The 24,896-nt window shown below is 34.6% G+C and overlaps 2 protein-coding genes and 1 long non-coding RNA gene across 5 annotated transcripts; 1 reads left to right on the forward strand and 2 right to left on the reverse strand.

Moving 5' to 3' along the window:
* The first annotated feature begins 259 nt into the window (after positions 1-259).
* Positions 260-4,314, forward strand: LOC112024361 (uncharacterized). Of its 2 annotated transcripts, none has more exons than XM_024056997.2 (4): positions 260-386; positions 884-2,260; positions 2,365-3,343; positions 3,884-4,314. In XM_024056997.2, exons 2-4 carry the CDS (start codon positions 890-892, stop codon positions 4,138-4,140), a joined length of 2,607 nt encoding a protein of 868 aa, XP_023912765.2. In that variant the 5' UTR covers positions 260-386; positions 884-889; the 3' UTR covers positions 4,141-4,314. The 2 variants fall into 2 exon arrangements, with proteins under 2 accessions (XP_023912765.2, XP_023912766.2); XM_024056998.2 differs by lacking the exon at positions 3,884-4,314 and adding an exon at positions 3,729-3,877.
* A 3,096-nt stretch (positions 4,315-7,410) lies between these two features.
* Positions 7,411-17,175, reverse strand: LOC112024319 (protein DEHYDRATION-INDUCED 19 homolog 3). 2 transcript variants are annotated; one of them, XM_065774682.1, is made up of 5 exons: positions 16,789-17,175; positions 11,166-11,308; positions 9,874-9,953; positions 8,932-9,186; positions 7,411-7,759 (listed from the first exon to the last, which is right to left on the reverse strand). In XM_065774682.1, the coding sequence occupies exons 1-5, from the start codon at positions 16,862-16,864 to the stop codon at positions 7,651-7,653; spliced, it is 663 nt and encodes a 220-aa protein (XP_065630754.1). In that variant the 5' UTR covers positions 16,865-17,175; the 3' UTR covers positions 7,411-7,650. The 2 variants fall into 2 exon arrangements, with proteins under 2 accessions (XP_065630754.1, XP_065630753.1); XM_065774681.1 differs by lacking the exons at positions 11,166-11,308; positions 16,789-17,175 and adding an exon at positions 10,840-11,008.
* A 1,044-nt stretch (positions 17,176-18,219) lies between these two features.
* Positions 18,220-23,192, reverse strand: LOC136068045 (uncharacterized). The gene is made up of 2 exons (XR_010629444.1): positions 22,662-23,192; positions 18,220-18,347 (listed from the first exon to the last, which is right to left on the reverse strand). It is a non-coding gene; the product is annotated as an uncharacterized LOC136068045 (long non-coding RNA).
* Between the last annotated feature and the right edge of the window lie 1,704 nt (positions 23,193-24,896).

Below are 24,896 nucleotides of genomic sequence, written 5' to 3' on the forward strand. Positions count from 1 at the left end.
AGATAATATTGCCTTGAAAAAAGGAAAATAAAAGGACGAAAATATCCAAAAGGGTCAAATTCACCGTTCAACGGCCGTAAAAAATAAGGGCATTTTGGTAATCTAATCAGCCGAACATCCTCATCCAATGTAGTTGCCGAGTTGCGTAGGCCATAAGTGTCAACGTTATTACGACATAAAAAAATAAAACATATAGAATATTAATAATTACGAAAAGAAAATTATTAATATTAATATTAATATTAATAATAATAATAATACTCTCTCTCTCTCCCTCTCTCTCTCTCTCTCTGTTTACATTTGAAAGCAAAAACATTTTCAGAATCCGTGTAAAAAAGAAAAACACTTTCATTGTTTCTGGTGCTTTTCTCTTCCTCCTCTCTCAGGTACCAAAACCCCTCTCTTTCTCTCTCTGTGAAAATTGTACTTATGAATATTGTAAAAAAAAAATATGAATATATTTTCAGATGGGCACAATTTTTTTTGTTTTTGTTTTTTTTTTTTTTTTTCATGTTTTCTGAGTTTGTAATTTGTAGAACAAATCTGGTATTTGGATTTTATTTTATGGCTGTTTTGGTTTTTGGGTTTTTGTTTTCTGTGCTGAAATAGATCGGTGATAAAGGAATTTTGGGTGAATAGTACTTTTTCCTGTATCAGATATAGCTATATATTTTATATATATATTTTTTGGTTAGAGCATTTTGAGTTGTGGAGCTTAAGCTAGGAACACAAAAAAGGAGGTTAGAGAAAGAATCTTTAGGATTTTTGTTACTGTATATTTTATTGGATTCGATTTCATTTGGTGAAACAAAGAATCTTACATATTTGTTTATGTGATTGAATTGGGGTTTTTGGAAATTGTGTTTTTCTGTTGGTTTTGTAGGAATAGATGGGCAGGGGAGGAAAGATGAGTAGCAAGAGGAATTTCAGGAGAAGGGTCAGGTCTGAAGATAAGGGTTCTGATGATTCAGATGAGGATTATGTGGTTTCCAATGAAGAAAACGTGGTCTCAGATGGTTCTGATGAGGACTATTGCTCTTCTTTAGATGGATGTGCTTCAGAAGAGAGTTTTGGTAAGTTTATCGAAGAGGATGAGGAAGAGGAGGAAGAGGAGGGGGCGGTGAGGAAGGTTGTTAGATCAAAGGCTAGATCAAAAGTGCAAAAGGGTCGGTCAGGGCAGCGGAAAATTGTAGTGAATACAAAGAGAAAGAGGAGAAGGGTTATGGGTGATGATGAAGAAGAGGATGAGGATGAGGATGAGGATGAGGATTATAAAGTTGATGATGACGATGATGGGGAGGAAGAGGAGGAGGTGGAGGTGGAGGTGGAGGTGGAGGACGAGGACGAGGACGAGGAGCCAGATTACGAGGATGAGGAATTTACCCCTGATGAAGATGATTGTTCAGATGCGGAAGAGGAATTGATGCGTAGAAAGAAGAGAAATAATATGAAAGTGAGCAAGAGAGGTTTGCAGAAAAAGGGTCCTGTTAGAGGTAGGAAAAGGATAAGGAACCCTAAGGTTCCAAAGAAGCCTTTGGGTAATAAAAGAAGAAAGAATGGTGGGTTTAGGAGGAAACTTCAATTTGATGATGATGATGATGATGACGACGACGATGACAACGATGATGATGATGATGAGTTTGTTAATAATAGACCGGTTGTGAGAGAGAGGAGCAAGAAAAAATCAGGTCGAAGACGGAGGAGGTATGTTGTTTGTTTGGATTCAGATTTTGTGTCTTCTGGATCATCTGATTGTGAATATACCATTTCCGAGGAAGAGAAACATACTATCTCTGAAGAAGAGAAACATACTATGTCTGAAGAAGAGAAACAGCCAGTGAGAGAAACCATGGAGTTTTCTAGAAGTTTGAGAACTAGTTTAAGGAGCTCATCTTTGCCAAGTGGAACTCAGGAGGTCGGGAATTTACATCAGCCAAGAAGACGTCTGGTAAGGAAGGGTAAGGAGAAGTTAGAGGAACCTTTGATTAAGAAGGGTAAGGAGAAGGTGGAGGAAGTGAAGACTGAGGTGGTGAAGCAGGTGTGTGGAATTTGCCTCTCTGAAGAAGATAAAAGAAGATTAAGGGGAACACTGGATTGCTGCTCTCATTATTTTTGTTTTGCTTGCATAATGGAGTGGTCAAAAGTGGAATCTCGTTGCCCTCTGTGCAAGCAGAGGTTCAAAACAATCATTAAGCCTGCAAGGTCAGCAGCAGGAATTGATTTGAGAGAAGTGGAGATTCCAGTGCCTGAGCGTGATCAGGTATCTTCTTGCTTTCCTCTTACTGTTCTGTGCTTATCTATTTTGAATTTCTGGTTGCTTAATGCTTATTTTCTGGTTTGAATTGGGTTCATTGCTTTATACAGGTTTATCAACCCACTGAGGAAGAACTTAGGAGTTACCTTGATCCATATGAGACTGTGATTTGTACAGAATGTCATGAAGGTGGGGATGATGCTCTCATGTTGCTGTGTGATATCTGTGATTCTCCCGCACACACCTATTGTGTTGGTCTTGGACGGGTGGTACCCGAAGGTAATTGGTATTGTAACGATTGTAATAGACCCAGTGCTATGGTATCTTCAAGTTCCCAAGCACAAGATCATCTGCCTGATCAATGGATTAGAAGCAACAACATGTCTAATAGACCCCCACCTCTTGTAAATATTAGAGAAGGTTTAGACCTCAATTCAATGTCCTCACCTTGTACACCATTTCCCCAAGGATTTGGGAATCTTTCATCTCCTAGATTTCCTGTTGGAAGTTCTCCTGCAGCTTCTCCAGTAACTGGAGCAGGGGCACCAACTCTTTCAGGGAGACGCTGGATACATCGTCACATACAACAACTCATTTCCTCTAATAGAAATTCTATGGCTGGTAGAACTGATGGGATGTCAGCTGTCAATTCAAGTAGTGATTTTTTAAATTCTCTAAATAATCAAGGCAGGGATACAACAAGTCAACAAACAAGGACACACGACACAGGGATGCCATATCACATGTTCTTGGAGGATAGGTTACGCGACAATCCCTCTTCATCGTCCCAAAGTAGGGATTCCTTTCCCTCGAGATTAAGCTTTGTGAGAAGGCAAGCAGCTCAGGACCAGACTATGACATCTACTGATAGGTCTTTAAATGGGACATTATGGCCTGAACAGTCAGGGATGAATACAATACCAGGTTATGAGCAACTCCATCCATACAACAGATCATCAAACTTTGGGTCTGATGGTAGTGCATCACCTTGTACAGTTAGAGAGGGGATTGAGTTTCACATGGCAAAGGAACAATTGCAATCAATGGTTAAAACCCATTTGAAGAGCTTGGCCCGAGATATTGATTTAGGTATGCAAAAATTTATTTTATTTTATCAACATCGCATAGCCCCTAGACATTGTAAGTGTTTAACATTATAGTTGTAGTGTCTAGGGAGAATCTTCAACTACGGCACTCAATTGGAACATAAAATCCTTGTTTAGGACATACTAAAGCAACATATGCATTAGAAACATAAGAATAAGTTCTATAATTATTTTCTAATATATGATGCTGCCACTAATTTTGATGCATTCTATTTTGTTGAGTATTTTTTATAAATAATAAAATTTAATTAAAAAGCACAGAAGGGGTGCAATCCTACTACATGGGAAGTATACAGAGGAAATGCCCAAACAAAGAAACAAAAATAAAGAAAAATACAAGAAAACTAATGAAAGCTCAATGTATTCAGGAACTCCAGACAGTCTGCAGTAGAAATAATTTGGAAGTTCAGCTTAATCAAGTCTAGCTCTTTCTCCTTAGAGCAACAATTGTTTCTTGTTGAGCTGATTTCTTATCTACCATGTCTGTGGAAAAGCTCAAACTGCACTAATTCTTTTGATTCAGGGAATACTTTCAAGGACATTGCAAGGAGTTCTACACACACCATATTAGCTGCATGTGGGCTTGAGCATACGAGGAGCGAGGTTTATTATTCCATTCCCCCACCATCAGTCTGTTCCCACATTGAATTAATGACAGGTGGACAGACAAGTCTGATGAAAGGTTGCTGCTCCTCTTGTTTCGATTCTTTTGTAGGGGACGTGGTGAAGAAGATCATGGATGCAAAAATGCCACCAACATGGTTGAGTCTAGGTCTTTAGGGATATTGATGCAGCAAGTATGTCTTGCTGCACATTTTTTGTTTAGGAGTTAGACAAGAAATTTGTGGTTAACTTGTTTATAGAGATTATTCACTGACATTGAACACACAACACTATTCTTACTCAATTATTTTTACAGCTAATATTCAAGAAGTCAAATTTTCTTCCACTTAATGCATTGGTTGCTGCATTAAAAAATTTTCAGGGGAAAACCAACATGGTTCTTAGTCATTGCTTGTACCTGTTTAGCACTGCTTAATGGTAATCTTGCAGATAATTTCACAAGAAGGTGTCGTTGTTAATGGCTTAGTTTGGCATTTTTTGTTTGTTTGTTTGTATATTGTTTTTTTAAAGATTAACTTTTTTCAGTTACCTTGGTATTTTTGTTCAGCTTATTTTTTAAGCAAAATTTAAGAGTCACTGAAATAAGCTATACCACACAAAACACTGTTTTCATATGACAGTTGTTTCAGTTATTTTAATGTAAGACATATGAGTCCGTTTGGATAGCACTTATTATTGCTGAAAGTTGATAAAAACTGATTGTTGCTGAAAACACTGTAGCAAAATAATTTTTAAATGTGTAAATAGTATCGTGGGATCTACTTTTAATATTTTTTAATACATAAACAGTGCGTGAACAGTGTTAATTGTCTCCTGCACAGTAATTTTACTGTTCATGGTTGAAAAAAAAAAAAAAAAACTCCGAAACGTGAAATTGGAAACGCACAGCAACTTTGAGTGCTATCCAAACGCAGGCATAGTCGTTAACTGTTGCGGCCACCTTGTTTCATTACAGAATCTTTGGTTACTGAGTCAAAACCAAAAGTACCAGTATCTTGTTATCTCTTTATTAAAATAATAATAATTACACATTTGGTCCTCAATTTTAGCCTTTGTTTCAAAATGGTCTTTTATCTTTCGAAATATTTTATTAGTCCTTGTACTTTTAAGTTGGTGTTAAAATAAATAAATAAATAATCCATATCATTAACTCTTGCGTTGACATATATAAAAGAAGTAAACAAAATATTTAAATAACCAATCTTTTCTCTCTTTTGCTTCTATCAAAATCCTTCAATTTTACTTAAAAATCTCAACTCAAAATCAAAATAAGAGTAACATCGTAGACCTTTTTGACACAAACCTAAAAGTATAATAAATTAAAATGAAACATCTTACTACTTTTCGGCCCTTCTTTTTCTTTTTCCCAAACTTTTGCCTTAGCTCAAGAGTTTTGACAAAGTCTAAAGACAATATATTCCTTTTTTTTCGTTTTCTTTTTTTATCATAACTGTTGAAATAGTAAGTTATGATTTGTATATAATAAAAGTGATTTCAATAGTTGATTTCAATAGTTGTTTTATGTGAAAGTGATGTTGTGGAAATAGTTGTAAAAAAAAAAAGTTTTGAAATTTATTATGTTTGTAAGTTGTAACATTGTTTTATTTGGAAAAATTATGTGTCCCAAATATTAATCATTATAATTTGGATTAGGTTAATACCAGTTGTGGCACCAGTGTCAACCAGTTGCAAAATAGAAGAAGTTACAACTTACAAAAGAACACACTACCCCACCACAAGCCAAGTTGGATAACACAACAAGTTACAACTTTATTCTTTTTTCGTTCTTTTTGTTTTGTTTACTAACGTAGTTATCTAGAACAAGTTACAAGTTGCTAACACACTACAGCCACCATAACACTGTAAAAATCATTTTTAACAACTTTATAGGTATCCACCAAGTCCTCCATCATGCAACCACTGACACAGTGACACCACCCCCACAGAAAAGTGCCTTCTCTTTGCTGGGAGGATTCATCACTTAAATGGGACTGATCAAGTATTTATATATATATATATATATAATTGTAGAAATGATAAGTTGTGATTGGTGTATAATAAAAATAATGTCAAAAGTAATCCTTTAAGAAAATGATATTACTCTAATCACAATCTTCTATCTTTGTATGTTGTCAAATTTATTCCCTAAAATTGACGAAATATTTCATCCTAAGTAAAAACAACCAAATTCCAATCACTCTCAAATTCTTAGCTTCGCTATTTTCTACCTTTTTAATGGGTACCTATAGGGATGGAATAAAAAATTCATCTATGAGGCAAAGAATGAATTAAAAAGCTTTTAAAGTTTAAGAATAAAAAACTTTCACATTAAAAATAATTTACAAATAGTATCACTTAAATGGGACTGATCAAGTATTTATATATATATATATATATATATATATAATTGTAAAAATGATAAGTTTTAATTGGTGTATAATAAAAATAACGTCAAAGGTAATCCTTTAGGAAAGTGATATTACTCTAATCACAATCTTTTATCTTTGTATGTTGTAAAATTTATTCCCTAGAATTGACGAAATATTTCATCCTAAGTAAAAACAACCAAATTCCAATCACTCTCAAATTCTTAGCTTCGCTATTTTCTACCTTGTTAATGGGTACCTATAGGGATGGAATAAAAAATTCATCTATGAGGCAAAGAATGAATTAAAAAAGTTTAAGAATAAAAAACTTTCACACTAAAAATAATTTACAAATAGTTCTCAGACAATAAATTCAGTTAAAGAGGTGGTGGTTTTTTTTTTTTTTAAATGATAATTTGATAGTTAGAGGTAGAGGTTTTTTGAAAGGGGGTGGGGAGTTGTGGAGGAGAATATAAACCCTGGATACCTTCGTTAGAAACACCAAGTTGAGCTTTTCTTAAGTTTATGGGAAACATTTGAGAAGATGCTTTACACAACAATTTTAACAAATAAACTTCCATTCCAATCCCAATTTACCGGATGACTCAAAGATGAACCACCAAGGAATATGCTTAACGCCAATGTCAGTTGCAAGATTAATGCCATTCATGGGAACAACTAGCTTTTTTTTTTCTTTTTTCTTTTTTTTTTTCAATTTATGACCATAAATTATAAGATGATATAAAAGTATTTCGGACCTAACAAATAAAATTCACATGAGAGCCCACAGCTTACACTGACATTGCCCAACCTCTCCAATGAGAAAAACCACTGTTCAAATCTCCATAACCCCAGTTGAAAGCAACAAGAAGAAAATGTTTGTGGGGGGGGGGTGTTAAGAATTAAATTTTCAGTTAAAAGGCATGGAACCAGTTATTCAGTTTCCTTACTTAAACTTAATTGGGAACAATGAGAATGCTGTTTATATCTACAAAATAATCAAGATGAACTTCCAAGAACATACTTAATGCAGATATCAGTTGCAAATCAAAGCCAATCATAGGAAGAACTCAATTTTTTCTTTTTCAATTTATGACCAGAATTTGAAAGGTGATATAAAAGTATATTTCAGGCCTAGCAACTAAAGTTCACATGCAACATAAATTACACTCATTCCTACACCTTATTCCACACTCTGGGTTTTAATACATTGGCATATTCACTACAAACAAACCATATGTTGATGCAGAGCTGTTGGTTGTAACTTTGAATACCACTAAGCAGCCATTATGAACTTTCTTCATAAATTGTCATCAAGAATGGTGGACAACAACAGCCCATGAACAAACTCGCATCTTTTTGCCTTCTCTTCCTGATCCTTGATAGAGAAGGGAGACGACTGAACATTTCTGTTACCAAAAAAATTACAAAAAAAAAAATGAACATCAGAAATAGCCAGAAAAATAAGTAAATAACAAGAAATTACATAAAACATGGTGAATTTGCCGAAGCAAGAGAAGAGTATGGACAATTTGTAGTAACATGGCTTGTGTTTCTGCTAAACATTTTCACACTAGCATTTGGCTGTAAGCATGGAAATTGATGGGCACAGCACTTGAGATGATGTGTAAAAAGGCCTAAAGTTTACAAATGATTTTGATGCGTAAACCAAAGGATCATATTTCTTCATGGGTTAATTTGTAATGTGTAACAACCAAATTTTATATGGATAAGGCAAAAAATTCAGAATTTGTATACACATGCATGACTGTGAATGCTTGTGTGTGTGTGTGTGTGTGACAAATGCTTTTGCTGCGTATACTTATTGATCATATCTTCCAGGATTAATTTCTTATGTGCTACAATCAAATATATATGGATGTAGCAAAATTCAGAATTTGCATTTTGCTACATGCATGATTGCGAATGTGTGTGGGGATGTATGTGTTTCACTTTCTTTTTTTGATGAATAGGGGGGTGTGTTTCACATTCAACAAGCTTTATTCTGGAGTGTCTAGCTTGGCCTAGAGTTATTAGGTCAGGAGTTGAGCCAGCTGGGTAAGATAGGTGTTTTAGGAATGCTTCAGTCTAGTGCATTCTGGGCTTTCATTCAATTTTCCTTTGGAAAATGCATAGAACAGATGGGAAACCAGTTCAGCTTGACTAATTCTACTGCAAAGACTGCACAATCTTAATCAACCTCAAAACCGCGCAATGCTGTACGCTACATATCAATTATGCAGTACACTACATATCAATTGTAAGTTTGAATGATATTTATAGATTAAAAAACACATAAATTACATGGAATATTCCCAACTCAGACATGAATACATAGAAATGATATTATGATTCCCTCAACCAAATATTCCATCACAATTTGTTATGAGACTTTAGCATGCTTCAAAGGAAATTTGTGTGAAATACCCTTTCAACTAGAAGAAAAATCTCCACATGATATTAGCACACAATCAAAGACAATGGTTATATTGATACCACATCAACATTGACATGGATCCTAGCACAAAATAAAATAACTTACTAAAATAGATTAAAAAAGGTTGGAAATGCAATTACATACCGCTCTGACACTTTCTGCTCTGTTTTTTTCTTGACTGAGCTTGTTTCAGGTGAAAACTGAGGTTGAGCAGTTACAAAATCATCAGCCATAGGCAAAATAAATGATGACAACAATGGATCTGGTGCTGCGTTGGATGAAGAGACTATGCAGGAAGAACCCCCAAAAAGGGACTGAAAGTTTCCTTCTCGCAGCTCTTTCCTCAATAAAGATAGTGTAGAATGTGCTCCACTTTTACGTGTTTTTCTCTTGCGTTGCATGTAAACAATTGTTAAGGAATCATTGTGCCAAGCTCTTGTGATAATTTTTTATTATTAATTACACGTGCCGGTGAGTCTTGACTTCACAACCTCATCTTCAACCTTGTTCTTACCAAAGGAGGAGGTGCTGCTTGATATAAAGAAAGTGGTTACCAAATAATTGGCAATGCACAACTTAAATTTAAGTATATTGATGGACCCAAAGACCAAGAAAGTAGAAAAAATACATCTCAAGAAAAGTTAATTGGCCTTCACACATGACTTACTAGTATGTGTTTCATTAGTCTCCTACTTTTTCTTTTTCTTTTTGGGCAGGGTTGGGGGGTGGGGAGTTAATTAAAAAAAGACAAACAAATGAGGGAATCCCAAGTAGACAAATGAATGAGTTAAACAAAAGGCAAGTAGCGGATGGACAAAAATCAATTCTTCTGATCTTTCCAGCACCTTCAGAGGAACCAATCCTTCAGAGAAAGTGCAGGAAAAGATAATTTGTTAATTTAAAACATTAGAGATCCATATCATTTTCAATTATTCTCTCAGATGCCATAAAAGTTGTTCCTTCAAAACACATGCAGAATGTTCAAGCAAGTCGACTTAAAATTCAACTAAAAAAAAATGACTTGAAAACAATGCATGAAAAGATTGCAGACTACTTGTAATAGATAATAACTCAAAAGAAAAGGATATCTTAAATATGTTTCCATGTTGTAGGGTAATGTGCGCAACCATATCAACCCCCACCCTCATTGCACAAACTGGACATACCTGCAGAGAAACCATACCCATAATGAGCAATATTAAGGTCCAATAAGCACTTATCAAAAAAAAAAAAAAAAGGGTCCAATAAGCACCCTCCCATTAGGGAAACGGGAAAATTATATTTTTATCTATTATATGACAGACAAAAAGCCACTAAACCAAAGATTTAAACTTCCATGATCTTAAACTAGACAGGGTATCAATCAAACTTAAATTTTCAGCTCATCACAGACGCCCTAATCCACACTATCCTGATCATATCCCAAACCACTAGTGGGTTGAAAATCAAAGACCCACCATCATGTGCAAGTAAGTGGCTTTTCAAGAAGTCAAGCCCCATCATCAGCTGAAAAAGCCTATTGGTTGGTATGAATCAATATACCAAAAGTCAAAGTAATTAAGGGTTACAATCTCTTACATCAATATTTTTTGTATGTATTAATAGATTAACATAATTTAATAGGATACCAGCATTTCATCAACAATTTCATTTAATCAGTGAATAAATGAATTTTAATGCCACCCAGGGCAGTAAAAGTTGAAGCAGCTACTACCTAATACCATGAGAGGAAATCAATAGGACCAGCTTAACTCTCTATTGGCTTAAATTCCAACTCCTTAATCAATAGCCATGCAAAAAACTCCAATAGTTGGAAGTTAAGGCTTTGTAAATTAAGTTGAGGAACACATTGCTTGATTAAAAACAAATTTATCATGCCATCCATTAGATGCCTAGTTTATAAGCATCAACTAGCTTTTTAATAAACATGTAAACACAATGAACAAGGCATTTTGGGGAAAAGAAAGAAAGAAGATATTTCAAGGTTTCAACATCTTCTTGCTTGTAAGTTGTAACATATGGAGATGGTTATTAATAGACAAGGAGTAATACCCCATTCTTCGCCTCTACAGGATGCTCTTCATCAATGTGGCAGCACAGTCCAACGATATCAAAATACTCTGAACAGAAAGGGCATGGAAACTCCTCCCTTATATCGTCATCACCATCAATTTCTTCAAATCCCATGAACATATCTGCATTGCAAAACTTTACTTCAGTAAGCACCAAAAAATATCAAATTGCATACACATCACAGAACAATTAAGACCTCCAATTTGAGAAAACCAAGTAAAACAATACTGAGGGAAAAAATCAACATCTTCTTGCTTGTAAGTTGTAACATATGGAGATGGTTATTAATAGACAAGGAGCAATACCCCATTCTTCGCCTCTACAGGATGCTCTTCATCAATGTGGCAGCACAGTCCAACGATATCAAAATACTCTGAACAGAAAGGGCATGGAAACTCCTCCCTTATATCGTCATCACCATCAATTTCTTCAAATCCCATGAACATATCTGCATTGCAAAACTTTACTTCAGTAAGCACCAAAAAATATCAAATTGCATACACATCACAGAACAATTAAGACCTCCAATTTGAGAAAACCAAGTAAAACAATACTGAGGGAAAAAACCAAATAATTGGACTTTCAAAGTTCAATTCTCTTCTGCCTCATCATCATTCTCACAACCAAATGGGGCTTATAATGAAAGGTTTTGTACATCTAGTCCAATGCAAGGAGTTTTCAATTTTTTTTTTTTTTTGGATAAGAAAGATGTATATTAAAAAAACTGCTATATGCAAAGTAGCACAAAGCATATCAAACAATACAAAAAAAGAGAGAAAAGCAAAAACATAAAAAGAAAAGCTAATTACAAAGAAAGAGAGAGCTAAGGAACAAAGGGAGAGAATCACTAGATGTGAGTCCCTAAGACCTAGACCAATCATAGAGTGAACTAGTAAAGAGAGCAAGCAGCTGGTCATCAGATCTATCTAAATCCTCAAAAGTCCACCAAGGCCTGATTGTGTTCCTTCCAAATACACGTCAAACAAAGCGGAACTAAGCAATACGTACACTTTAGTTTCTTTCCCTTGTCGCCTCTATAAGCAAAGAAACAAAACATATTTACACACACACAAAAAGGAAACTTCAAAGCCAAACAGTGGCATCAAGTTCAATGAAAACTTCATTTCTATACTCTTAACTAATCTTAATTGATTGGTAAGCTACAATATGCATCCCATGTGTTTTTGAACCCACGATATTACGCTCTACCCACGCCTGTGAGAGAAGGATGTGCCATTTGAGACAAGGCTCATTGTCCTGATTAAAAAAAAGTTAAAACCAAAATTTTAAATCCATATTTTTTCCTTCATTTTCTTAGATATCAGTACACTTGACATTTTGTAAAAATGTTCAGGAAAATATTACAACAATTGCTTTAAAGAAATTACCAAATTTGAATAACAAAAAATCCAAAATTCTTTCATAATTCTCTCAGCAGCAGCAAAATACAATAAAAATCTTCAGGTCAAACATTACACCAACCTCTTAAAAGTAAATCTTCTGTCCAAAATCGACACAACAAATAATTTAAGCTCCAACACTCAAGTCATCACTATTTGCCTCATTTTTCAGCTACCAAACAAAGCCATAAAAAGAAGAGTCATTCAAGCCATTTAATCACATTAGTCTCTCTAAAAGTAATCTTTCCCATTTATCAAATCAAAAAGAAGAAATATAAAAATTCTAAGTTCTAACATTATAGTGATTTCCCTAGTTTTCTCAACTCCCAAACAACACACAAAAAGTGTTATGTAGGTGATAGAAAACATATTTTCTAATACTTGAGCTCTAACATTAAATTCACTAATACTTTCCCTCTTCTCTCAGCTACCAAACTAATCCACAAAAAAGGAAGTGTTATTCACACTATAAGCATATAAACACATCAAATTCATTACAAATTGACCTTTTCCCTTTCTCAAATCTAAATGACCAAAAACTTGAGCTCCAAAATTCCAATCACCAAAATCAGGCCATATATCCACATCAACATTACTAAAAGTAAAGCTTTTCCATTTCCCACATATAAATAACCAAGAACCCAAGGCCCAAGCTCAAACATTACAATTTTCCCTAATTTTCAACAATCACCAAAAATTCCCCCATTCTCTCATCTAACAAACAAATTCACAAAAAGGAAGTGTAATTCAAGCTATATAACCACATCAACCTCACTAAAAGTAAACACTTTCCATTTCCCACATCAAAATAACCAAGAACCTAAGCTCTAACATTATAACCACCAAAAAGTTCCAATTTCCTAATTTATCAAACAAACCCACAAAAAGGAAGTATCATTCAGGCTATATAACCCCATCAACTTCAGTAAAGTAAACATTACCCATTTCCCACATCTAAACAAACAAAAACCTAACTTCCAACATTCCAATCACCAAAAAATTTCCTCATTTTTCCAACTATCAAACAAACCCACAAAAAGGAAGTGTTATTCAGGCTATATAAGAACTTCAACGTCACTAAAAGTAAGCCTTTTTCAATTTCACACATGTAAATAACCAAAAACCTAAGCTCCAACATATAACCACCAAATTTTCACTTAATTTCACAGCTACCAAACAAACCCACAAAAAGGAAGTGTATTCAGTCTATATAAGGACATCAACCTAAATTAAAGTAAGCCCTCTCCATTTCCCACATGTAAATAACCAAAAACTATAGCTCTAAATTTACAATCACCAGAATTTTCCCTCATTATCTCAGCCTCCAAACAAATCGACAAAAATAAAGTGTTATTAAGGCTATATAACCGCATCAACCTCACTAAAACTACATTTTCTCGTTTACTACATCTAAACAGTTCTAAAGTTTCCAATCACTGAAATTCTCCCTCGTTTTCTCATCTACCAAAAAAACCCACAAAATGGAGCTTTTATTCTTACTACAAAACCACATCAACCTCACTAAAACTTTATTTTTTTTAAAAGGTTCCCTTCTCCCACATCTAAAATACCAAAAACATAAGCTCTGACAGTCCAATGACCAGAAATTTCCCTAATTTTCTCATCTACCAAATAAAACCACAAAAATGAGTGTTATTCTTATTCAGGCAGTATAATCACATCAACCTTAATACAACTATTTCCCCTTTCCCACATTTAAATAACTAAAAACCTAAGCTCTAACAATCCAACCACCAAAAATTTACCTCTCATTTTCTTGGCTACCAAACAAACACACAAAAAAGAAGTGTGTTTTTCAGGCCATATAACCACATCAACCTCACTAAAGTAAACTTTCCCATTTTCCACATCTAAATAACCAAGAACCCTAGCTCCAACATTCCAATCCCCAAAATTCACCATAATCTTCTGAGCGGCCAAACAAACACACAAAAAGGAACTGTGATTCAGGCAATAGAACCACCTCAAAAGTAAACATTTTCCATTTTCCACATCTAAATGCCAAGAACCCAAGCTCCAACACTCCAATCCCAAAAATTTCCCTGATTTTCTCAGCTGCCAAACAAACACACAAAAAGAAGTGCTATATATAACCTATGAAGCACGGGTGCGTTTCGGGACTCGGGTGCGGGTGCGGGTGCGGGTGCGGGATTCGGTAATTTTGAAAAAAGGTGGGTGCGGGTGCGGCGGGACTCGGCGATTAAAAAATTATTAAAAATATTTTTATTTATATTTTTAATATATTGCTAAACATACTTTTTCACATTATATAAACATATATCAAATTTAAGAGCAATAGTAGATAATAATTAAAACATGTTCATAAATTAAATACAATCCACAAAATTGAAACTAAAACATTCCACAAGATTAAAAGCTAATTTCAGCTAATTTATCAATTTCAAATCTAAATATCTATCCAATAATTAAAATAATACGATTAAAACAATTTTACTATTAAAATATTCTTTAAAAAAATTACTATTAAAAACGCAGTATAAAGCCTCAAGTTAAATATTAAAATAGTTTTATTATTCATATATTTACGTGTGGGCCATAGAAATAAAGTTTTTGTCAAATCTCTTTACCATTTCCAATTCCAACAACCAGTCACGTGCTAGGTTCACAAAACAAAAAGAAAACATCAAAACAAGGTAAGGAAAATTTAAAATAAAATTGAAAAGTACGAGCAGACAAAACGTAGAAAGGAGAAGAAGAAGAAGAAGCAGTAGCAGAAACCTCTGCCATGGACGAAGAAAGGAGAAGAAGAAAAAGAAGCAGCAGCCGCCGCCTCTGCCATGGACAAAGAAAGGAGAAGAAGAAGAAGAAGAAGAAGAAGAAGAAACAGCAGTAGCCGCCTCTGCCATGGCCTGGGTTCATTCTAGCAACTGTCGACGTGTTGGAAAACTGCTCTGTAAGGGGATGAGTTCGCCGGTTTCGCCGGATACGGTCCGATTCGGCCCGATTCAGCACGAATCGGCCTGAGTTTGAGCGGCGTTGGCTAAAAAAAAAAAACACGTGGCAGGACGCGGCCCGACGCGGCCGGACACTCGGTCAGCGGTGTCCCTCGCGCGTCGCCGCGTCGCGCCGCATCGGACGTGGGTGCGGCTCCTCTGGCGCCGCGTCCGTGCTTCCCAGTATATACACCCGAAACTCACTAAAAGTCAACCTTTTCTGTTTCCCACATCTAAATAATCAAAAACCAAGCTCCAAGTTTCCAATCACAGAATTCTCCCTAGTTTTTTCTGCTACCAAAAAAAAAAACACAATTAGGAAGTGCTATTCAGGCTATAGAACAACCTCAAACTCGCTAAAAGTAAATCTTTTCCATTTCCCACAACTAAAAAACCAAGAACCCATGCTCCAACATTCCAATCCCCGATATTTACCCTAATTTCCTCAGCTACCAAACAAACACACAAAAAGAAAGCTCTATTCAAGCTATATAACCACCTGAAACTCACTAAAAGTGAACCTTTTCCATTTCCCCCTTCTAAATAACCAAGAACCCAAGCTCCAACACTCCAATCCTCAAAATTCTCCCTACTGTTTGCAGCTACCAAACAAACACACAAAAAGGAAATGTTATTCGGGCTCCAGGACAACCTCAAACTCGCTAAAAGTAAACCTTTACCATCTCCCAGATCTAAATAACCAACAACCCAAGCTCCAACATTTCAATCCCCAAAATTTTAACTAATTTCTCAGATACCAAACACGCACACAAAAAGGAAGTGTCATTGAAGTTATATGACCACCTCAAACTCAATAAAAGTACACCTTCTCCATTTCCCACATCACAATAATGAAGAATGCAAGCTTAACATTTCAATTCCCAAAATTTCCCTAATTCTCTCAGCTATCAAAGAAACACACGAAAAGGAAGTGCTAGGCAATATAACCGCATCAACCTCACTAAAACTAAAACTTTTCCATTTCCCACATTTAAATAACCAAGAACTCAACCTCCAACATACCAATCCCCACAATTTTCCCTAATTTTCTAGCTACAAAACAAACACACAAAGAGGAAGTGTTATGCAAGCTATATAACCGCCTCAAACTCACTAAAAATTAATTTTTTCCCATTTCCCACATCACAATAACCAAGAGCCCAAGCTCCAACATTCCAATTCCCAAACTTTCTCAAATTTTCTCAGCTACCAAACAAGAACACAAAAGGCAAGTGTTATTTAAGCTATATAACCACCTCAAATTCACGAAATTTGAAACCTTTTCCGTTTCTCACATCACAATAACCAAAAACCGGAGCTCTAACATTCCAATCCTCAAAATTGTACCTCATTTTCTCAGAACACATACAAAAAAAAAAAGTGTCATTTAAGCTATATAACCACATCAACCTCACAAAAACTTAATCTTTTCCATTACCCACATCACAAATAGCCAAGAACCCAAGCTCCAAATCCCCATCACCGAAAATTTTTCCCCCATTTTCTCAGCTATCAAACAATCCCACCAAAAAAAAGCTCAAAATCCAGCTCACCTGATCGCGATTGCAGAGCCGACTGGTACCTCTTCGAAGCCGAAGAAAGCCGAGCGCTCCACGAATCACCATCCATAGCTCAACCTCTTTCTCCTTTGTCTCTCTCAAAAAAAGTCCCACCCCAAAAACGCACCGTTTCACACACCACAGGTTCTCAGCTATCTGAGCTCTCCAGCTATAATATCCTCTCTCTCTCTGTCTCTGCTTTTTGATTCACACCCAATTCGATTGAGATTAAGAGTTGTGCGAGAAAAGAAACTGGGTAGGGTTCGAGCTCAGAGAGAAAGAGAGAGAGAGTGTGTGTGTATGTGTGTGAGAGAGAGAGAGAGAGAGAGAGATGAGTATGAAGGAAATTTCACCGAAAGAGAAATGGGAATTGAATTATCACTGTGGTTTTATATTTTTTTTTTTCTTCCCAATAAAAATAAAATTTTCTTCTTTTTTTTTCTTTGTTTTTTTCTTTTTGGGTTTTGTTGGATTATTGGGTGTGAGAAATGTGTGGTGAGCATGAGAAATGGACAACAAGGTATCTCATGAATTTCATAGTATTTACAACGTCCTTTTTTTTTTATAGTATGTGAATTCCATGTAACTTGAGTTTTAATAATAGATGTTAGGCTGTGTTTGTTTCGTGTAAAACGTTTTCCGGAAAATATGTATTTTCCGGAAATGTTATTTTCCGGAAAAGGAAAATAATTTTAAGTGTTTGGGTGTATTATGAAAATTGTTGTGGAAAATATTTTTATGTGTTTGGTTATATTAGGAAAATGCTATTTTCCGGGCAAATTCCGGCAACAACACAACGACGACGACAACAACAACAACAGCAAATTCCAAATTCCAGCAACAACAACACCAACGACAACAATCAGTTCATCCAAAAAAAACAATAACAACATAATATACCAAAAGTCAAAGTAATTAAGGGTTACAATCTCTTACATCAATATTTTTTGTATGTATTAATAGATTAACATAATTTAATAGGATACCAGCATTTCATCAACAATTTCATTTAATCAGTGAATAAATGAATTTTAATGCCACCCAGGGCAGTAAAAGTTGAAGCAGCTACTACCTAATACCATGAGAGGAAATCAATAGGACCAGCTTAACTCTCTATTGGCTTAAATTCCAACTCCTTAATCAATAGCCATGCAAAAAACTCCAATAGTTGGAAGTTAAGGCTTTGTAAATTAAGTTGAGGAACACATTGCTTGATTAAAAACAAATTTATCATGCCATCCATTAGATGCCTAGTTTATAAGCATCAACTAGCTTTTTAATAAACATGTAAACACAATGAACAAGGCATTTTGGGGAAAAGAAAGAAAGAAGATATTTCAAGGTTTCAACATCTTCTTGCTTGTAAGTTGTAACATATGGAGATGGTTATTAATAGACAAGGAGTAATACCCCATTCTTCGCCTCTACAGGATGCTCTTCATCAATGTGGCAGCACAGTCCAACGATATCAAAATACTCTGAACAGAAAGGGCATGGAAACTCCTCCCTTATATCGTCATCACCATCAATTTCTTCAAATCCCATGAACATATCTGCATTGCAAAACTTTACTTCAGTAAGCACCAAAAAATATCAAATTGCATACACATCACAGAACAATTAAGACCTCCAATTTGAGAAAACCAAGTAAAACAATACTGAGGGAAAAAAACAAATAATTGGACTTTCAAAGTTCAATTCTCTTCTGCCTCATCATCATTCTCACAACCAAATGGGGCTTATAATGAAAGGTTTTGTGCATCTAGTCCAATGCAAGGAGTTTTCAATTTTTTTTTTTTTTTTTTGGGATAAGAAAGATGTATATTAAAAAAACTGTTATATGCAAAGTAGCACAAAGCATATCAAACAATACAAAAAAAGAGAGAAAAGCAAAAACATAAAAAGAAAAGCTAATTACAAAGAAAGAGAGAGCTAAGGAACAAAGGGAGAGAATCACTAGATGTGAGTCCCTAAGACCTAGACCAATCATAGAGTGAACTAGTAAAGAGAGCAAGCAGCTGGTCATCAGATCTATCTAAATCCTCAAAAGTCCACCGAGGCCTGATTGTGTTCCTTCCAAATACACGTCAAACAAAGCGGAACTAAGCAATATGTACCCTTTAGTTTCTTTCCCTTGTCGCCTCTATAAGCAAAGAAACAAAACATATTTACACACACACAAAAAGGAAACTTCAAAGCCAAACAGTGGCATCAAGTTCAATGAAAACTTCATTTCTATACTCTTAACTAATCTTAATTGATTGGTAAGCTACAATATGCATCCCATGTGTTTTTGAACCCACGATATTACGCTCTACCCACGCCTGTGAGAGGAGGATGTGCCATTTGAGACAAGGCTCATTGTCCTGATTAAAAAAAAGTTAAAACCAAAATTTTAAATCCATATTTTTTCCTTCATTTTCTTAGATATCAGTACACTTGACATTTTGTAAAAATGTTCAGGAAAATATTACAACAATTGCTTTAAAGAAATTACCAAATTTGAATAACAAAAAATCCAAAATTCTTTCATAATTCTCTCAGCAGCAGCAAAATACAATAAAAATCTTCAGGTCAAACATTACACCAACCTCTTAAAAGTAAATCTTCTGTCCAAAATCGACACAACAAATAATTTAAGCTCCAACACTCAAGTCATCACTATTTGCCTCATTTTTCAGCTACCAAACAAAGCCATAAAAGGAAGAGTCATTCAGGCCATTTAATCACATTAGTCTCTCTAAAAGTAATCTTTCCCATTTATCAAATCAAAAAGAAGAAATATAAAAATTCTAAGTTCTAACATTATAGTGATTTCCCTAGTTTTCTCAACTCCCAAACAACACACAAAAAGTGTTATGTAGGTGATAGAAAACATATTTTCTAATACTTGAGCTCTAACATTAAATTCACTAATACTTTCCCTCTTCTCTCAGCTACCAAACTAATCCACAAAAAAGGAAGTGTTATTCACACTATAAGCATATAAACACATCAAATTCATTACAAATTGACCTTTTCCCTTTCTCAAATCTAAATGACCAAAAACTTGAGCTCCAAAATTCCAATCACCAAAATCAGGCCATATATCCACATCAACATTACTAAAAGTAAAGCTTTTCCATTTCCCACATATAAATAACCAAGAACCCAAGGCCCAAGCTCAAACATTACAATTTTCCCTAATTTTCAACAATCACCAAAAATCCCCCCATTTTCTCATCTAACAAACAAATTCACAAAAAGGAAGTGTAATTCAAGCTATATAACCACATCAACCTCACTAAAAGTAAACACTTTCCATTTCTAACATCAAAATAACCAAGAACCTAAGCTCTAACATTATAACCCCCAAAAAGTTCCAATTTTCTAATTTATCAAACAAACCCACAAAAAGGAAGTATCATTCAGGCTATATAACCCCATCAACTTCAGTAAAGTAAACATTACCCATTTCCCACATCTAAACAAACAAAAACCTAAGTTCCAACATTCCAATCACCAAAAAATTTCCTCATTTTCCCAACTATCAACAAAACCCACAAAAAGGAAGTGTTAATCCGGCTATATAAGCACTTCTTTTTTTTGATAAGTAAGCCTTTTTCAATTTCACACATGTAAATAGCCAAAAACCTAAGCTCCAACATCCAACCACCAAATTTTCACTTAATTTCACAGCTACCAAACAAACCCACAAAAAGGAAGTGTATTCAGTCTATATAAGGACATCAACCTAAATTAAAGTAAGCCTTCTCCATTTCCCACATGTAAATAACCAAAAACTATAGCTCTAAATTTGCAATCACCAGAATTTTCCATCATTATCTCAGCCTCCAAACAAATCGACAAAAATAAAGTGTTATTAAGGCTATATAACCACATCAACCTCACTAAAACTACATTTTCCCGTTTACTACATCTAAAGAGTTCTAAAGTTTCCAATCACTGAAATTCTCCCTCGTTTTCTCATCTACCAAACAAACCCACAAAATGGAGTTTTTATTCTTGCTACAAAACCACATCAACCTCGCTAAAACTTTTTTTTTAAAAAGGTTCCCTTCTCCCACATCTAAAATCCCAAAAACACAAGCTCCGACAGTCCAATGACCAGAAATTTCCCTAATTTTCTCATCTACCAAATAAAACCACAAAAATGAGTGTTATTCTTATTCAGGCTATATAATCACATTAACCTTAATACAACTAAAATTTACCCCTTTCCCACATCTAAATAACTAAAAACCTAAGCTCCGACAATCCAACCACCAAAAATTTACCTCATTTTCCTGGCTACCAAACAAACACACAAAAAGGAATTGTGTTTTCAGGCCATATAACCACATCAACCACACTAAAGTAAACTTTCCCATTTTCCACATCTAAATAACCAAGAACCCTAGCTCCAACATTCCAATCCCCAAAATTTTCCATAATCTTCTGAGCGGCCAAACAAACACACAAAAAGGAACCGTGATTCAGGCAATAGAACCACCTCAAAAGTAAACATTTTCCATTTTCCACATCTAAATGCCAAGAACCCAAGCTCCAACACTCCAATCCCAAAAATTTCCCCAATTTTCTCAGCTGCCAAACAAACACACAAAAGGAAGTGCTATATATAACCACCCGAAACTCACTATTCAGGCTATAGAACAACCTCAAACTCGCTAAAAGTAAATCTTTTCCATTTCCCACATCTAAAAAACCAAGAACCCATGCTCCAACAGTCCAATCCCCAATATTTACCCTAATTTCCTCAGCTACCAAACAAACACACAAAAAGGAAGCTCTATTCAAGCTATATAACCACCTGAAACTCACTAAAAGTGAACCTTTTCCATTTCCCCCATCTAAATAACCAAGAACCCAAGCTCCAACACTTCAATCCTCAAAATTCTCCCTAATGTTTGCAGCTACCAAACAAACACACAAAAAGGAAATGTTATTCGGGCTCTAGGACAACCTCAAACTCGCTAAAAGTAAACCTTTACCATCTCCCAGATCTAAATAACCAACAACCCAAGCTCCAACATTTCAATCCCCAAAATTTTAACTAATTTCTCAGATACCAAACACGCACACAAAAAGGAAGTGTCATTGAAGTTATATGACCACCTCAAACTCAATAATAGTACACCTTCTCCATTTCCCACATCACAATAATGAAGAATGCAAGCTTAACATTTCAATTCCCAAAATTTCCCTAATTCTCTCAGCTATCAAAGAAACACACGAAAAGGAAGTGTTAGGCAATATAACCACATCAACCTCACTAAAACTAAAACTTTTCCATTTCCCACATTTAAATAACCAAGAACTCAACCTCCAACATACCAATCCCCACAATTTTCCCTAATTTTCTAGCTACAAAACAAACACACAAAGAGGAAGTGTTATGCAAGCTATATAACCACCTCAAACTCACTAAAAATTAATTTTTTCCCATTTCCCACATCACAATAACCAAGAGCCCAAGCTCCAACATTCCAATTCCCAAACTTTCTCAAATTTTCTCAGCTACCAAACAAGAACACAAAAGGCAAGTGTTATTTAAGCTATATAACCACCTCAAATTCACGAAATTTTAAACCTTTTCCGTTTCCCACATCACAATAACCAAAAACCCGAGCTCTAACATTCCAATCCTCAAAATTGTACCTCATTTTCTCAGAACACATACAAAAAATAAAAAAAGTGTCATTTAAGCTATATAACCACATCAACCTCACAAAAACTTAATCTTTTCCATTACCCACATCACAAATAACCAAGAACCCAAGCTCCAAATCCCCATCGCCGAAAATTTTTCCCCCATTTTCTCAGCTATCAAACAATCCCACCAAAAAAAAGCTCAAAATCCAGCTCACCTGATCGCGATTGCAGAGCCGACTGGTACCTCTTCGAAGCCGAAGAAAGCCGAGCGCTCCAGGAATCACCGTCCATAGCTCAACCTCTTTCTCCTTTGTCTCTCTCAAAAAAAGTCCCACCCCAAAAACGCACCGTTTCACACACCACAGGTCCTCAGCTATCTGAGCTCTCCAGCTATAATATCCTCTCTCTCTCTCTGTCTCTGCTTTTTGATTCACACCCAATTCGATTGAGATTAAGAGTTGTGCGAGAAAAGAAACTGGGTAGGGTTCGAGCTCAGAGAGAAAGAGAGAGAGAGTGTGTGTGTATGTGTGTGTGTGTGTGTGAGAGAGAGAGAGAGAGAGAGAGAGAGATGAGTATGAAGGAAATTTCACCGAAAGAGAAATGGGAATTGAATTATCACTGTGGTTTTATATTTTTTTTTTCTTCCCAATAAAAATAAAATTTTCTTTTTTTTTTTCTTTGTTTTTTTCTTTTTGGGTTTTGTTGGATTATTGGGTGTGAGAAATGTGTGGTGAGCATGAGAAATGGACAACAAGGTATCTCATGAATTTCATAGTATTTACAACGTCCTTTTTTTTATATAGTATGTGAATTCCATGTAACTTGAGTTTTAATAATAGATGTTAGATTCATAAAATAATTATTGAACGATCGGACATGATCTTAGGGCGGAGACAATGACCATACACGTGAGCTCTATTTTTTTTTTTCTTCTCGTCGAAAAATGATTTGAGTGTGTTAGAGAGAGTGAGTTTATCTAGGTAGATTTGTAGTAGGTATCAAAGTACTAAGTCACATTTGGTATGGAATAATTTTTAAGGATTCTTGAGAATATTGAAAGATTCCAATATTTGGTTGCAAATCACACAACATGGAAACTAGATTCTCATGCAATTCTCTTTTTGTGGGAATGTGGATTCCTTTAAAAAAAAAAAAGTGGGTATCCACATTCAATTGCAACAATAGAGTTACATTTTGTATAAACATATAATTTTACCTATTTTCTCTTCCTTTAACCAATAAAAATAATGTGTATATATATATAAAATAAATTGACAGTTTAAATAATTATTTTTGTATTATACATGTCATTTAAAAATGTTCTACCATGTTTTATTAAAAAATTTCATGATTTATAATTTATATTTTGTTTCTCATAATTTATTTGGAAGAAGATTAAAAAAAAAAGACTTGATGTTGTATTTACAAATCAGATGGTATTTTGGAAAAAATAAATAATTCTTATAAGATTCTTATAAATAAACAAAATCTAAACATCTCATATTTTTAGGATTTTTATTATATTTCAAATCAAATTAAATCTATAAATATTTACATTCTCAGACATTCAAATTTCCATGCATCATATTCCAAAGAATCTGGATGTTAAGGATAATGTGCATTCCCCTGTACCAAACACCACCTAATAGAAATTATTGAAAATTTTGAGTAATATTTTCTCCTCACATAATAATACTCTTCATTAGTGTGACATTATTTTCACATTAACTCATTGGCTTTTATTATATATTAATAACATATCATTTTCTCATTAAAAAAAATAACATATCATTTTTTTAGATGTTATGTCCCCTTATTAATTGTGAACAAATTATAAATAAATAAAAACCAATGAAAATGAATGAAAATTAAGTAATATTGTTTAGGAATATCAATACAAGAAAATATAAATGAATCATTTATAATAACATTACTCTTTTACCCCTAATTTATACAAAATGTTGAGTTTGGTAGTGTAGTGTTTATTAAACTGTGTTAGTGTCAAATAGACCGACATCTAACATTGACATGCTATACCGAGATCTAACATTGACGTGCTTTAAAGTGTAGGTTTATTGGATCTAAGTTGAACAAAAGTTAAAACATGTTTTAATTTGAAAACATGATTCATGAAACTGAAATTTTAAATTATTAATTTACAAATGTCACTGTAAGGACGCAATTTGGGTCCATAGCCCAAAGGATGGATGAGCTTAGGCCCAAAAAACCCAATATAATGAATTTGTAGAGAGTGGGTTGGAAAAATTGGGCTTTAATGAATCAGACAACAAGTAAAGTGGATTCAAATGACAAGAAAATGAAGATAGAATGGTTTAATCTAAAGAAAATTGTCCTCAACATAGCCCGAGGAGATCAGTTCTTGTATATTTCTCTCAAATTTGATTACAAATTCAACTCTTGATTGTTACAGTGTTTTTCTTTGAATTTCT

The sequence above is a fragment of the Quercus suber genome, unplaced genomic scaffold (genome assembly GCF_002906115.3).
Source record: "Quercus suber isolate HL8 unplaced genomic scaffold, Cork oak 2.0 scaffold_96, whole genome shotgun sequence".
NCBI lineage: Eukaryota > Viridiplantae > Streptophyta > Magnoliopsida > Fagales > Fagaceae > Quercus > Quercus suber.

Coding starts and splice junctions, on each gene's coding strand:
- LOC112024361 (XM_024056997.2), top strand. CDS start 890: ATGGGCAGGGGAGGAAAGATGAGTAGCAAGAGGAATTTCAGGAGAAGG. Junction 2,261..2,364: donor CAGTGCCTGAGCGTGATCAG/GTATCTTCTTGC, acceptor TGCTTTATACAG/GTTTATCAACCCACTGAGGA. Junction 3,344..3,883: donor GGCCCGAGATATTGATTTAG/GTATGCAAAAAT, acceptor CTTTTGATTCAG/GGAATACTTTCAAGGACATT.
- LOC112024319 (XM_065774682.1), bottom strand. CDS start 16,864: ATGGATGGTGATTCGTGGAGCGCTCGGCTTTCTTCGGCTTCGAAGAGG. Junction 9,954..11,165: donor CTGTAGAGGCGAAGAATGGG/GTATTGCTCCTT, acceptor GTTTCTCTGCAG/GTATGTCCAGTTTGTGCAAT. Junction 9,187..9,873: donor CATGGAAACATATTTAAGAT/ATCCTTTTCTTT, acceptor AATTGTTTACAT/GCAACGCAAGAGAAAAACAC.